We start from the raw sequence: 17,176 nt of genomic DNA on the forward strand, positions 1-17,176 counted from the left end.
TTATTCTCATTATTACAGCGAAATACTTGAGTGTCAGCAATTGTATCAGAGAGGTCATGTGACCTGAGCTGGACCTGTTATTAGGTGATAGCAGCTCATTAGCTTCCCTCTGCAAAGCCTCCCTGACTTGTGGCCATGGTTATCTAACAGCGACAGGGGCGGGCTGAACATATTAACCTTTTAAAGCAGATGATTGCTGAACACTTTCAGATTTGGTCTAGCAAATGAAAATATCACAGATATTCAGAAGAAGAGGATTATGACAAACTCAGCAGAAAACATAGGAAGATATTAGTCACAAGGGAGGCAAAGATACGACAAAATTGAACACCTTTTTGTTTTTTTAGTTCCCCCCCCCCCCCTCCATTGGGCCTCTCTCAAATATTATGTGATTTACCTTCATTTTAATTGCAGTGACAATTTGGGGAAACGTGGGTTGGGAATTCAAATTTCTTTGCCAACTTATGTACAGGATTATTAAGTGGCTAGATTAAGTGATTTTAACAACCTCTGATTCAACATATCACCAAAAGGATGAAAATAAGGTATCACATAAGGAAATTGCTGTTTACAAACAATAGCAGCTGAAATGATTATGTATCACAGAGTTTGCTATTTGCACTGTGTGCTTTGTTTTCCGCTTGTCACTGTATCATTGTTTGTCTTTTCCCATTACATATCGTGTTGTAGCCATCTAAATTTTTCATGGCTTTTCTGAAAGCACTTTGTGACAGTTTCTTTGCACATGAATGCTACATTGAGAGAATGTGAGGACTGACGTATCCACTTCATGACGTATAAAGACTGCAGGAGCTTTGATGTTGCAGAGAAAATTTCTTTCACACAAAACAGAAAAAAATTGATCTGCAGACTCTCTGGCTCATTGGAGAATGTATGGCAGTAAAGGTGGGTGGGCCAGATGGACTGTGTCTCTACCGAAGACGAGAAGCATGTTAAAAATCCTGACAGCTTTCCAAACTTATTTTCATTCAGTGTCATGACATAGATGTTGACTCAGTTGGTGCTCAAACTCACAAGATAGCAGCTTTTTCGGGGTTGTTGCTCTGGAAATTATTAAGAACATAGAATTTGTGGAAAAGCACTCATCCCAAGTGGATCCTTTTGGCAAAGCCCTGGTGTTGGAGCAGCTGGTGTGGCCATACAATTATCATAATTTAACACTCTGCTGTATCTTTCCCAGTGCTGTGCCTATTTCTAGACATTATTTTTAGATTTGCAGAACAGAAAATCCTTAGGAGTGGATGTAAAGTTCCATATGACTTGTGAAACAGCCAAACCGCATTGACCCCACTATAATGAGCAACTGTGAAGGAATCGCTATTTGGAAGAAGCCGCTTCTTTTTTATGCGTGTGAAAATGACAAAGCAAGCATGGGCTCTAGAGCCCAAAACACACTTAATTTATAGTCAATGATATCATGTCCCTATTTGGATAAGGTTTGGTTACATGGCTATAATTTGCTATATGGGATATTCAGGTTTAATAACCTTTAATTTTGTCTGTCAACTTTGCCCCTGAGACAGATATCACAGGAAGTTATGTTGTAACATTGCAGATGAATGTAATGTAGTTATAAGAAGTTTCCAAAACACCCAAATAATTTGTAAATAAAACATGGGGGTTACTTTTACTTTAATAAGCTGAATGTCCTTGATGGTAAAACTTTAAAAAAGAACTTCATCATATCTTCAATGTCAGCAGTGGCATGCAGCAATCTGAATTCACACAGTAAGATATGCCTTTCCAAAATCCCTTCTGGGGGTTTAGGACTGAAAAATGACTAGAAATCCAATGTGGCAGCCTCACTGTAGCATGTGCATAGTTCACACATTAATGATGCCTAAATAGCACACACACTGAAGTGTAGAGCACAGCTTAAATTGTGATATATTCGTAGGTATAATGATGAAATCCTAGTATGACCATTTTCTATAAGGCTCTCAAGAGAGAATGGAACTTTAACAGAGTCAGATTTCACTGAGCATTTTATTGAAAAAAGTTGAGAAAATGGATATGAGAAATGGAAGGATGTCTATCAAACCCAAGAAATGGAATCACAATAAACAGGTACTAGATAAAACTACTGAATGACTTCACACTCAAACAACCCACAGGGGCATAGGCTGCCTGTGTTTCTATTTTAAAAAATGTCAGACTAGTAAAATCAGGCTGGCACTGATTGTAATAGACTGACATTTACATAACTTTTTTTTTTTTAGAAAACAAATCCTATAAATGTCCTTAAGGATATTTAATCATGTAAAACTGATCAGACTCTAAAAATGCAGTTTTCTGGATTCTGAAATATTTGAAAGTAAGCCTTGAATAAAGTGCAGAAATCAAACGCATACCAAATACAGGGCCTTGGAAGACTATTTAAAAAGCTTGGCACAGCCAACACAACTCTTAATATCGCCACTTTAGAGATACATTTCCATAATCAAGATCATAATCATTGTCATAATCATAATTCTGCAATGAAATGCAGTATGGGATACATGAATAATGCATGTTTAACAGGCTAAAAATAGTAACTGGTTTGGATGGATGTTTCTGTGGGAAGATTCCAGTCAGGAATCTTGGCTTCTCAACAATTATACAGTTCTTTCAGTTGTGCCCCACAAAACCAGGCCACAGGGTAATATATTGTTGACTGGGCCCCTTGTAAGCTCATACATCCTTTCATCCATGCTACTTATATTTGTCTAGACAGAACCAAATATAAAGTCTGCTTATAATTCTGTCAGCGATCATATACATATTAAACTAATCCCTCCAACCCCCTCTCAGCAGCTCTAATATAAGGATGCAGTTTGAGTGAGAGATCAGGGTGCCTACCTCCAGCCACTGTCCGTGTGACTGCATCTTGAGAACGACGCAGGGGTCGGGCTTGGACAGGGTGTCCCTGTCAGATATCCCCTTGCACATGACACGCAGCTCCACCTTGGTCAGGCAGGGGCTGCTGAAGAGGCCCAGGGAGTTGGCTGCGGACTCATAGATGTTGCTCATTTTCTTTGTGCTGCTGGGAGGAGGGATGCAGGGACAGAGGAAAGGGACAGCTCAGTCAGACGGACAACTTGCATAGGCCTGTCAGCACAGCAGAGGGCAAGAGTTCATTTGGGCACACAGATAGAGGGTCAGAGGAAATGGCTGGTGGACAAGAGACATTAATGTTACCAACCGCAAGATCGATCAATTTTTCACTTGGCAAGATGCCAAGTCACACAATTTAGATCTGTTTAGATCTTTAGAAATGCGCGGTAACATTTACGAGTTAGACCAATTATGTAGTGGAATTTTACAGGTTTCATTAATGTGACATGAAAGCCACTTCTTAGAAAACCAACTGATCAATAGTTATGGGTTACTCAGCATTTCCGTATATACCATATATGGGGAATGCTAAGCAAAGCTGTCATCCCCCATACCAATAACATGAATACTCAACCAAATTTGATGAAAGAGACAAAATACACAAGGTTGAAATTGAAATGTGCTGCCCTTAGAAGAAATACATTGTTAGCTCTATTGACTCTATACATCTATTGACTCAGGTAGGGAGGAAAGAGTCCTAATCAAACAGGCCCTCGTTTTGTAATTGGATTTAGATGGATGTTTGTAGGAATGCAGCCAGGTGGCTTAATAGCAAGTGACAGAGCAGAATAGAAGTCCTGAGGCTGACAAAAACAATTGAACACACCTTGGAGAGAGAGAGAGCAGTAAGATTGATTTAACGTTACAACCAGTCAAACACCCTGCCCCCCCTCCCCCCAACCAAGCCCATCACCAGATCAAGCAGATAATGTACAAACGTCTGTTTATCGTATTATAAAGACCACATTATGTTGTTTAACCACTGACAGTCTGTAGGCAAGAAGTGGTTTATCTCGATGGATTTCTGTCCTGTGATTATACAATAAATGAAGCAAAAACAAAAAGGACAAGGATGCCCACACTTAATCAAACAAGGGGGATGCTGGCCATTCTTAAAGTCCAGGAAACTGGATTCAAATAGTGGTTATGGTAAATGATTGTCTTCTTAATATTTCTTTCAAGTGCTTAACCAAATTATACCTATTTAATTGTAATAAACATTCAATTTTTGTGCCCTGTTCAGCAGATGAGGACAGGGTGGGCATGTATCCTGCACTCATTAATATTCATATCCATAAGACACATCATGTAAACAAATCCTCCTTGCTAGGCTAGAGCAGGTTGTCCCATCCAGTAACATTAGACTACCAGACAACATGAAAGATGACCATTGTAAAGCTAAACCTGCAGATCATTCAATGTATAATAATGCTGCAACACTGAGCTACTGTACACTAACATTAGACTCGATAGCATTCTCAAACTTCGGACATTACACTCGAATAAAGAAAGGCCTTAATTCCACATATCTAAGCTTGAAAGCAATTTAATTATTGATAGTTAATGGTAGGACTGCTTACCAGTTCATTATGCATCTGTTTTGCAGTCTTAGGATTTTAATGACATTTACCCAGTTAACACCGCCCACTGAAAACCTGGCGTTTAGCCAAGGGGGAAAGCAAGCCAATCTCAGCACAGGGTTTTCAACGTTTTTTTTGTTTTTGTTTTTTTTGTTGCAAGAATCATTTTAAACTATTTCTGGGTCATTTGTGAATGCAAAAAAAGTATCACAACAACATATCAGCAGATTTTAGTTTCCTGGGCCTTTAAGTTATTTAATTGTTTCATTAGAAGAAAAATTTTCAGCATCCACCTTCATTAATAGATATACAGTAAGTTATGTTAGCTTCTTCAACCATTATTGCTCATCTCCTTTGATCATGATTATGAAAACCGCATATTAAATAATCTGATGAATGCTTAAAGACAGACAAAAATGACATCTTAAACATAACCCGCAGATCTTCAAACTCAATAAAGCACTAAAATATACATGGTTTGATCAATTGCATTAAATTCAACCTACAAGTTCAACGTGCAGCAGTGAGACTTGCACTCCCTGCAATCCAGCTGAATGGTTCTCGCTCGTCCCGACCACAGTGTTTCTCCACCCTAGCTCTCTAGTGGTGGAACAAACTCCCCATTCCTCTACGAACCAATCTGTCATTGCCAAACTTTGCCGTAGTCTGAAGATGCATTTCTAGCTATCACTACTCTGCAGGGAAATCTAGGATTGCTCTTATCACTTGTGTCCTTCTATCTTGTTCCTCTAGCACTTTCAAGTTACACTTGTATCTCCATCCAGCACTTATATTGCACTTGTATCATCTAGATGTTGTAGTGTGTCGTCATGCCTCCTAGTTTGACTTACCATAACTATATCTTTCTGACCTAGCCTATGCTTACTGTGTGAACTGGACTTAATGTGTTCATGGCCATGGATAACTGTTACATAATGAGCATTGCACCTTATCGAACTTGTGTTTTGTAATTGTAACAATGACCTTCAGTATGCACTTATTGTATGTCACTTTAGATAAAAGTGTCTACTAAATAAATGTAATGTAAAAGGGGAAAAAAAACATTCTTTAACTTCAGAGAATAAAAGACTGATATCTGTAGATATAATAAACAGAACAGAGTGCTTTGTTGTACAATCACAGGTAATTCCCATCATACTGGCTGGCAAAATCCCCTTTCCTTCTACCCTTATATTGACTACTATGTTGTACCTAAGCCATGGGGAACACCCAAAGAAATAAAAAAAAAAACCTGTCACAGTGGTCATATTGCTTGGTAAAGTGCTTGCAATGATTGGAAGGCCCTGCCAGATGGGACCATACCCAAATATTTGTTCAAGTTCAAATCCAATTCCTCACCTGATATAGAAACAAATGTAATTCTGGAATGTCAGGAGATGGTCAGATGCTTTATGTGTGCACCTACTCTGGACAATATATTGGATATGGTTTGAACAATCTAATAAATCGATATCTGTGAAACCTACACACTTGTGCGCATGAGGTATGTGTCATTTAAAAACAGTATATTTTTCAATCAGTCTAACAGTCAAACAAATTTTAACTGTCCCTATTCCACAGACATGGACCCAATAATAAATGTACACAATCTTTTAAAAAGTAATATCAAGCTTTTTGTGTAGAATTTAAACCATTTAAAATATTTATAAGTACTTGAAATAATTTAAAGAAATAAAATTGCGATCCTTCTTCAACTACCCTTTAGCTACAACTGCTCACTGTTGTTGCAAAGACAGGACGGCTGAATTATGATGTCTGGGAAATGAGGAAGAACTCAATCATAAGATAACACCAGCAAATCATATATAGGCAACACATTGTACATGTAAGTTGTTACAAACATTATATATTACTTGCTGCCCACTATCTACTTGCTAACTGTATTTAGGAATGGCTTTCTAACAGCAATATCAGGCTTAGAATAAGGAACCCTATATCAACTGCACATGATAATGAAAGTTCAGACATGCTTTAACTACATCCACTGAAATAAGTATTCTGCTAAGCATTATTAAACACACATATTAAGCACAGCATTTCATATCCACTATCAGATGGCACTGGACTTTTTGAGGGCTCTCTTCCCAAAAGCTAAAAATATTTCTAGAAGAGAAGATTCTAGAAGAGAACACCAAAAACTGTCTTTGGTTAAATGTGGGCTTGCATTCCAGAACTGGAGTAGATAAGCTTGAGCAGAGGGATCAGGCACTCAGGCACTCAGGCATGGACAGTAATGTTTCTGCTGTGAAATATTCATCACAGAACATTCGCTCAGCCCCCCTAGTGACAGGAAGTAGGGTTCAGCCCAGGCTGTCAGAACTGGCCTGTGGAAAAAAAAAAAAAATCCCACCATGGTTATAAACTGCATTGCCATTCTATCTCCCCTATACACAGCAGAGCCACTTTGCTTTCTTCAGGTTTTGTGTTCTTTCGCCCCAGAAAATGTGCTGTAAGAACTTGGGTGCAAATCCTGGTGCGAATGAGGGAGCTGCTTGCTTGGCAGACATTTAGGAAGAGCTTTCAAAGGCTGTCCTGACTCCAGGACTAGCTGGGGAGCCACTCGGTGGATTTATTCCAAGCTGAGGGAAGCTTTGTTGAGTCTGGGCAGAAAAAACCCAGTATCACCTGGTAGAACGAGGAATTACGATCTCTGTATAACCTGGAAACCCACAGAGGGCACAGTATTTAGGTCTCATTCAGCACCCCACGTTTCTGTCCTATACATGGGATGGGCTGACTTTTTAAATAGTACTAATATTATTCTTTGCTGGTACTTATCTAATATTATCGATTACAAATTCAAGACCTCTTTCCGTTGTTCCTGCCTGCTTGCTGTTCCAGATGGCAAATGAGTTTCTGAGGCTCTGCAGGAGGGGGGCTTGTTATACATGGCTCCCCCCCGCTAAAATAATATCTTCTCACTGCTAATGAAAACGCATCACCCATCATCACTCATTCTCGTGTCATGCCGTCCTCTCCCATTTCCCATGAAGCCTAGTCTTGGGCTGGGCACGGTCCGCCAGCCACATTCTCCTGCCTCAGCTGATATCAGCAGCATCTGTGCTTGGGATCAGGACCAAGTTTAATGATGTCTGTTTCCTTTATTTGTGAACCTTTTTATGAAGGTGTGGCCTTTTCCCCCTTAGCATTCCTTCTTTATGTACCGCACAACAACTTTTGTTTTGTCACGTCAGAATTAGCTCTGGAATAGTTACAGTATATTACTTGCAGTAGTTCTGCTACAAACCTATGGTATTTTCTGTTTCTTACTGTGTCAGTGTAGTACTGTAATCCTAAAACACACATAGATAACAGATTTAGATTTCCTGCCAAGGAGTCAAACCTGCTATATTTCAGCTATAATTTAAGTTCCTTAAAAGCTAACCAACATTGTCACAGCTAATATAAAGCATTCCCTCCAAGTCAGCCACCCATTGCACACTCAATTTCGAGTATGTCACCCTGTTCACTTTCCCTGAATGTCTCAACCTGGACACAACTTCACTGAATCGATACTTCACCCAAACCCAGATGGGCTTAATAAAAAATCTTGCATCAGCATTGTGACACATCCTCTTCCTTTTCTGAAACTCAGTTGTGCCTGAATCTGTTTGCTCTTTATAGTTCTGTTTACATAATGTGCAACTACGTTTCACAAGCACAAACAAGCACAAGCTTGTGTCTGAACACCGACATGGACGAATTGCATTTATATGCAGAATACATGCCGTAAATAAACACATCCATATGCATACCCATGCTGGGAGTGGCAGAACACACTCCTCAGTATGGATGATATGGATGGATGATGGATATTTATTTAGCCAAATTTCCTTACACAAATGCAAACACACACGAAAACTCACACAATCTCTCTGGCATCTGACCACACACACACCATGCACACAAAAACAATCATTCGCCTCCCCGATAAGCCACGACTTTATCTGCGAATCCTGCAGGCATCCAAGCAGTTCTCATAGCTAAAGCACAATAGCAGAATAGCCCTGGCTCCATAAAATCCATTCTCCATGTACAGCATACCAACATATATTTCTGGTAGATAATAGGAGATAAAACAATGAACTACAAGCTTTACATTTACAAATGAACACAATTCCATATATATATTGACTTGTTGATAAAACAATTTCATGTTTCAGTTGTATTCATAGGTTAATACCTAACCTCACATGAATAGTTTTTTTTTTATAGCTTTTTTTCTTCCAGAGAACTTCTCTAAAGACTGAAGGTACTACCTAGGTTTCAATTTATTTTGGTCCAAAGTCCCTATATTAAATAACTCACTGCCATTAAATAGTTATGCATCCATTGCATTCAGCTATAAACACAGTAAACACAGCACTTTGTGAAAGGCTAACCACAAACTTGGATTTTTCACCCTTAATAACTGAAGGCATTCAAGTGGTTAGAGAGAGGAATTGATTCATTTTAAATCAGGGCAAGCGTGTAGCAGGTAATGGGCGAGGCAATTCCATTCTCTGGTATGAGAAGGCTCTATGCCTGTCCCATCATTTGCTCCCTCCTTGGGAATGTTTTGTTTTGAAAGCTAATACATTTGTCCAAAGTGATGAATGTTTACCTAGCAAATGCACTCAGAAGTTAAAGTGAGACATGCCTATTGAAATGAATGTGGAAATCAACCTTTTTTTCAAAAAACCAAAAGCAAATATGATTAAGCATCAAGGTGTGTGTTCATGTGTGTTTCTGTGCATGTAAGCATGTACATATGTGTGTATGAGTTGTGATGCAGGTCTGGTTGTGACCACCGTGTCACGTGGTGAACAGACTGAAACACAAATAGGGGGTAACTACACTTGTTACCCTTTATTCAATCCTTGAACTGAAAATAATAGAAAGCCTTTTGAGAATAAGAAAAGCCGACCTGGCGCCCAACACATTCAAGGCAAAGTCGGGCAAAAATACAAAATCAACAAAGGAAAAGGGGTATGAAACGCAGGGTCATCCAGGAAACCAGCCACACAGTCCAATAGCTGAAAACCAGGCCTTTTTATAAAAACCAATATTTGATAATTGAGCACAGACATAGTGATTACCATGTATCACAGCTATGGCCATACCTGTTTGTAAGGCTGGTGGTGCCTCCTGGAGAACAGCATCATAACTTCCTTCCTGGCGCCTGTGTGTATGTGTATGTTTGTGCGCATGTGTACGTATTGTGCAGATGTTTGTGTGCATGGGAATGTGTGAGTGCATGAGTGTGTCAGTGTAGGAAATACAGGGCCTCTGCCTTACATCACACATATGAAACCACAAATCGCGTTTCTGATACCCATCTGCTCCTCTGGCAGCACAGGATACCGTTCCACTTGTGATTTATTTTGCAGGCTATTGAAACAGTCACAACTTTCTTAAAATCTGCAGAACAGAATAATGGTGCAACACAATGCAATGCGCTCAAAGCAACGCGTCTCCAAGGTAGCAACAGCGAATTCAGTTTCACAGCAAAAATGAAATGCACGTTGATCCCGTGAGAATGTCATGCAGAGGTCATTGTGCCGTTCAGTAAATATGTTCCTTTCTTCTTCCCTCTTGCTGTAAACTGTTCAAAAACTACAGCTTCTGAATTCAATGGTGCTACAAAAATTAACAGAAAATAGGTAACACTTCTGGGCCAGGTGCTTGGACTGATGGTGAATAATGACAATGCCTGGTAAATTACGATACTGCTGTTTTTACATTCCTCTAATTCTTATTTTGCTACCAAAGAATGATTAAACTATTCAGCATCACATTAAACACACCTCATTAGTCTCTTTTTCCATTCATTTACCTTGCCGACCAGTGTAATTATTCAGTTTGACGTGATCTGCTCATCAGCTGTAACAATAAATTGTTGATGCTAACAAGGCCACCAGCAAATTTACAAACGATAGCTCGTTATTCTTCAGACAGTCGACAAATTAGGCTCTGAATTCATTTATAAATAGTGGAAATAGAAAAACAATGCGACTCCAGACGCACTTGTGAACCAACCTGCTATCACAGGTGTGTCAGAGCAAAAGATTGTTTTCCAATCACTAATGGGTTGATGTTGACATTACATTAATGAGTTGACAGTCTCAAGAGAAAGACATAGTTAGATTAATACCACTGGCCCTGAAGGTGTAAATTGGTACCACAACCTGTAGCAGATTGTGCTGTCAGAGACAGGGCCTTCAACAACACGCTAACAATCCTGCCACCCCCCACCCACCCATGCAGGTGCGCACACACAGTCAAGCTCAAACATTATATCATATATACACAAGCACGTTGCACAATGAGCAAGCAGGGTAGATGTCAATGCAACAAGACTTATTTTTATGGCAAGCCAAACCAATGTACTTACAGATCTCGCTAGTGAGGTGCCTGGGGCCAAAAACTAAAATCTTCACCTTATCTGAATTTAGCTGGAGGAAGTTAAGAGACATGCAGTCCTTGATCTCAGCTAAACAGTCCTGTAAAAGGACCACATTATTTCATACGGCCACTACACTGCAATTTCACTGGCTTGTCATTCGGCCATATGTTTACAGAAGTGCTGGAAAAGTAATACCTGTATAAAGGTATGATATGAGCCAAAATAACCAATTTCATTTTTTGTAGGAGGAGTGTGTTTTTCAAATTTTCTTTGATGGAAAATATGGCAGACTGTATGGGACTTTGAGGAAAATTTGTTCCTCATGAAGAGAGGGACCAAATGGGAAGGGGACCAAAAGGCAAATGGGGCACAGGAACATCAAAATATTATCACATGCAATACAGTGCCACCAGGTGTTCAATCTGCACCATAATGTAAAGGATCCAAGAGTTCAGCTATCCAAATAAGCCTACCAAGTTTGGTGATTCTGGGCCATTTCAGCTCATAGTTATTTGAGGTGAAAGCTGAGGAAAAATGACATTGAAAAGAATCATAACAAAAACGATGGGGTTCCGGAAGCTTTGCTGCTTCGACCCCTAATTATAGAGCGGAGCCTAGCAGATGTTAGCACTCAAGAGGCTGGAACGGCACAAATCACTGCCTTGGACTGGCAATTCCTTGTGCGGCACCTTCTGAAATCACACAGTTTTCAACTAACAATGGTCCGGTAACATAATATATGTTATACATAAAAACAAACCCATTCAAATTTTCTTAGAAAATTTATGAACTATTTATGAACTCACAAGCAAATAATTTCTTTCCTAATAAAACACAATCAGATTTAATAAAAAAATACATTTCTTCAATTTTGGTTGAGTTAGCAGAGAAACTACGCATACATGTAGTTGTCCAAGAATGAAAAATGTTAGCCTTCATGAACTTAATTGTTTTTTAAGCATGTGAGTTTACATACAAATAGAATGGAGATATCAGCAAGGGTCGATATTTTCTCTCAGATCTCCAGATGGTATCATTAAACTGACATCATAAACACACAGAGGAAGTCTAGTATTGATTTTGCATCCAATTTTACCAGTACATTTGGGAATGCACATGACTCACCACAGCAACACATGCAAACACGCAAGTGTACACACACTCTTGCTTTTCACTTTAAAAGCTGCAGAGCTGCCATGGCTACTGTACAACAGGAATGACATAACAAGCAGCTGCCTGGTTCCCAATCAAAAATACAAGTCACTAGTGAGCAAAGAGGCTAGGTTTATCCTGCCACTATCTTTCTGGGAGGCACTGTGGCTACTGACTCTCTCACACAATGAAGACTGGGGCATCATTACACTATGAACGAGTGGCTTAATTGGATGCATAAACAGGGCAGGAACCCTGTTTCTCTTTATTTTTAGTCTGGCTTGAAAGAGAGGAGGAAGATCACACGATGAGGTGTGAGTGAGGAAGTGACGAATATGAGAAAGAAGGCTCATTGTTCTCGGCCATGTTCGGCTGGTAAAATCCTGGTAGAAACCCGGTGGATAGAGTCAGCCTTTAAGTTCAGTGTGATATTTTACGCTCAACCAAAACCCTGATTGATCCTTATGAGGAGCTACGATCAGTGATCTCTGAGCAATTAACCAGCATGAATGCTAACTGCTGATACAGAATGCTCATCCATAATCAGACATGTCCAGCAGCAGCCCTCTTGCCACATTCAGTTGAATTCCTGAGACAGAAGAGCACCAGTTGACACAAGCATCACTTGTGCCACATATATGGCAGTGGTGTATCCCTTCACAAACCTGTCACAATCTATATTTCCAATTCTCCAATCAAGCATAGCCTTCTCCAATTGAGTGGACCTTGGTTTCTCCTGACTAAATCAAATCATTCTCACTTACAACAACCCTGCTGCTCATGCATAATATGCCAGATAGATATATGCAAACTGCATCCTAAAATGTTGGTGGCATTTTGTTCAATGTACCTGAAGCCAATCAATGTCAAGCAGGGATACAGCTAGGTGTTACCAGGATTTTACCAGCAAAACATGGTGAATGATAAGGGAGATGAGTGGGGAATGGGTAAGGGAAACGTACTGCAAACCGACCAGTAACTCCGGTCCCTATCTGCCTATCCAAATCAAACTGAAAAATGGCTAGTCTTTGAAGGCTACTGGGCACAGGGTGGCTTCAGTGGGTTGGCTAAACGCTGAACTTGGGACAGTTAGCCGATAGTCAGAAACCAAAAGTCCAAATAGCGTACCCGCAACAGAGAGTTGAATCTTCACCCAGAGTAGCTTCAAAAATAACGAAGGAAAAATAGCAAATTGAAATAACAAACCTGTGTCCCAATGGAAGGATCTGTAGTCCAGCTGGGAACACACAGTCTAACTGGAGCACTATATGGTGAGCAGAGGGCAAAAAATGCATCGAGGTCAAGAACGAGTGAATAGTCAAACACAAAATCCAATCCAGTAAACAAATCTCAGCGGCAAGGTGAGAATCGGAATCAAATAAAAGAGTGAATGGTCAGAAACTCAAAATCATGGGTCAAACAACTAAAAGGGCTAAGGCAAGATTCGGAGTTAAAGGGAACGAGTCAGTGGTCATACACAAGATCTAATCAGCAAACAAACCAGAAAGGCTACACAGGAATCGAAATCAAACAAAGCAGTCACTATACACAATACACCAAGCACATGTTCAAAGAGCTAGTCTCCGCTGATAGGTGGCAAATGGAAGCTTTTTCAAGCCGAGTAACCAGAGACAGAAACGGCCAATCAGATGACAAACCGGAAAGACGAAACACACACGCAACAGAGACAAATGTAAACACAAACTTACAACAGAGGTCGTGACACTTGGGTTTGGGATTACATTCACTTTCTAAATCAGTGTGCCATATGGGTTTTATAGAGGCAAATAAGCTTGAAAATCCAAATAATTGTTTTCGTAAAACACAGTTATGGTGAAGTGAAACTGAATTATATGCTTACATTCTGTACCAAGCACAAGGTCAGTCAGGCTTCTACATTTATATTAGTCTGTCTATTAAAAAGCCGGAGGGTCCATACCACACTTATTTATATTACCAGAATAACAAAAAAGAATAACAAAGAATGAGGGGAAAATATGGATTAAACATGGTGAAATTATTAGTTAGGGAAAACATTGAAAATAAAATGTTCTTAATTTAAACAATGCAGCCTAACTGTAAGGGCAGGATGTAAGTCCTTAGCTGAGAATTACTCTGGCATAGTATTTCTAAAAGATTTTTTTAAGCCACTTTGTCTTCAACCTCTGCATTGTGCAGAACAAGAATTTCTTTGGATATACAAAATCATTATGCTCACCCAGATATAAACATTACAGAGTGTGAAGATGCGTAGGCGTGTTAGAGGAAGTGCTTGACATACAACATTTCTTTAACTATATTATAAATATATCTCTAATAAACTATTTCCAGCAGTGATTCTCAGACATAGATGAAATGACAGAACAAACTTAGCACAAGGATAAAAACATGAATTTTTAAAATATGAGCTTCTTGAGGGAAATGAAGGGAGTAATGCACACGGTGAAACAAGGATGAACGTACAGGGTCACTGTTTGTAGGTTAGGTCTACATAAAATCTACATGTATGGTTACAAGCCCAAGAAGGCATTAATCAGTCTCAAATAGATCTGGATACACAGCAGTGTAAATTATGAACCCTTCCAAAACTTCTTTTTTGAAAGGTTCCAAATTTAGAATTATTACATCTTGTAATAAGCCTACTAATTGTTTTCTTTATAGTTAATTCCTTAATCAGCTGAGATAATAGTGAATAAAACAGAAATCATTTAGTGTCTTAAACAAAATTAAACTATATTCATTCATAACACTTCAATAAATTAAAAAATTGGTGAATTCTACATCTGATTATGTACACTATGTTTTGTATCAGCGAATCAGTTCATTAATTATTGACAATGACCACTAACAGTTTAATTTAAATTCTGAAGATTATAAATACTAAATCGTCTATTTAAGCATACATCTGTACAGTATTAGAAATCCACTTTAATTTACTGCGTGCTTCTGAAAATTCACAGTGTTCTGCTCCAAAGAAACAATTACTTTCCTTTCTACAACTTAGATAATAAGTTAACAAACTTGAGAGCACATCTTTAAAAGTAAGCCTATACATTCATTGGAGATGTAACTACCTTTCTAAGACTTGCACTTCACCTAACTCATTTTACACACGCGTACGCACGCACGCACGCACGCACGCACACAGTTCTGTTGTGGGAGCGTGGGGGCAGGTATTGGGGTAGGATGCGCTCTGCATTTGTTTACGTTTTTAAATAAAGATCTTTACACGTTTGCACACTGCTCATATCTAATATCAATAACAACTAATATTAATTTCCTCATAGAGTCGGCTACATAACATCTACCACCTAACATTTTTATTATCATTGTATTATTATTGTTGAAGTTGTTGTTGCCATTTTTGTTTTTGTTGTTCTGTGGTCAAATATCCATACATTTCACGAAAACGATAGAATCTATGGGTGACAAGCTATCCGCTAAAATATGCATCAGCTATACTGGTTGTTCACATTGTTGTTTCCATGAAGTTCATGTAGGATTTAATTCTGCAGGACTTATTGGATGTTACCTGTGCTGTTTGTTTTCTCTCTCTCTCTCTCTCTCTCTCTCTCTCTCTCTTGACTTCAGGAGACACTATCATAAGTGCATTAGGTGACAGATGAGCACAAGGCAATCGTGAAATTTGAAGTTTAGGCTACTTTAAAAATGAATTGAAGGTGAGAAAAGTGATCAGAGGTTTATAGTCTATTCTTGCTATAACTTGAAACCGGTTTTAATGTGTAAACATGTACGCTTTTCTCCAGAGACAACTGGAAAAAAAACCCAAATTAATTTCACATTTATGCCACTATACACATTCAGAAAACTTTCTGCACTTTTCATTAAATATAATAATGCCTAAGCATCATGAACAACCTTTTTAGGTATAAGCTACAGGTTGACTAAACACGCTAAAAAAAGCAAAGCCTAGATATTATATCATATCGTTTTTTAAATGCCCACGCGTTGCTCGCTCCATCATTAAACAGCGAACAGTGTATGTCGGTGCAGTGGTAACTCACCTCCAGCGAACATAAAAATATCCCCACAAGATGTTGGCAAAAAAACTTCCTTGTTTAAATGCTACGATGTGAGGAAAGTCGACTTTGAAAGGCGAGCGCTCCGTACAAGGAGACTAACTCCATTCTCAAATCACTGTTTGTATCAGAGCTTGGAGAGCCAGCCCACTCCTGGGTAAATGGAGTTTGTCTCACAATCCGAATGCTCGTCTACTCTCTATGAAAGATGGTTAGAGCGAAGTCTCAGATTTTTTTACACTTGCTCACTTTTGCACCGATGCTTTATCATACATGGTAAAGATGCCACAGTCACTGCTCTTTAACGACACTGCACTCTAGTGGGAGATCATTTAATTGCATGCTTTAAATTAATGGGGACTTCCTACCTCACTACATATCGAAAATCTGCCAAACAGTCTACAAAAATAAATAAAATTGCGCTATGCTGGAATCAAGTTATCGTTAAAGACTTGTCATTCAAACTGTTAGCTCTTTTACAGTGTGTTAAGTCGTATCAATACACATCGAACAAGCCCATAAAAGATAACGGGCAGTGTTGCCCTTCCTGAGCGTTTTTTATTTTTATTTTTTTAAATGATCATTTATCTTCCATTTTAACCAATAAATGCTACTTGTGTTGTTCTAACAGCAAAGCTTAAATAATAATTTGGTTGATTTCCAAATTTTTTGTTTCCCCAAAAGATAAATGTTGACTTGTTACAGAATATCACTGGAAAAGATGTGCAAACTAAAGTGAGACAGGGTGTGAACCGGTTACTCTCAAGAGCATTGGCATGTGGGCAGTAAGGGCTAGATTTGGCCAATGCTGCCAACTGAACAGAAGCATCTCGTCCGTTGTACACCACCTGTTAAAGGTGTTGCGAGGTCGGCTGCCTCTTGTCTCCTGCTCACATGGTTTATGTGACAGGGAGCAGCCAAGTGCAACACTTGTCAAGGGCTTTCACGGTTGTCACTTTGGATTTTTTTTTTTTCTCTGAAAATATGTGAACCGTTTTTTTTTGTTTTGTTTTGTTTCTTTTTTTTTTTAAATTATGTTTACCATGGCTAGCTTTTGAAGTCATGAGTGTTAGTTCTATAAAGACTCTTGATGAACATGCCCA

The 17,176-nt window shown here is 39.0% G+C and overlaps 1 protein-coding gene across 2 annotated transcripts in view; it reads right to left on the bottom strand.

The window, feature by feature from the left end:
* The window catches only part of cpne4a (copine IVa), a 74,607-nt gene extending 58,303 nt beyond the window's left edge, over window positions 1-16,304 (bottom strand). The window contains exons 1-2 of one of the 2 annotated variants that reach the window (XM_035381836.1): window positions 16,059-16,304; window positions 2,860-3,040 (exon numbers count right to left, since the gene is read on the bottom strand). In XM_035381836.1, coding sequence (XP_035237727.1) covers window positions 2,860-3,030 — 171 coding nt within the window. In that variant the 5' untranslated portion in view covers window positions 3,031-3,040; window positions 16,059-16,304. Of the gene's footprint in view, window positions 1-2,859; window positions 3,044-16,058 lie in introns of both variants that reach the window. The other variant, XM_035381740.1, reaches the window with a different exon arrangement.
* Between the last annotated feature and the right edge of the window lie 872 nt (window positions 16,305-17,176).

The sequence above is a fragment of the Anguilla anguilla genome, chromosome 1 (genome assembly GCF_013347855.1).
Source record: "Anguilla anguilla isolate fAngAng1 chromosome 1, fAngAng1.pri, whole genome shotgun sequence".
Classification (NCBI taxonomy): Eukaryota; Metazoa; Chordata; class Actinopteri; order Anguilliformes; family Anguillidae; genus Anguilla; species Anguilla anguilla.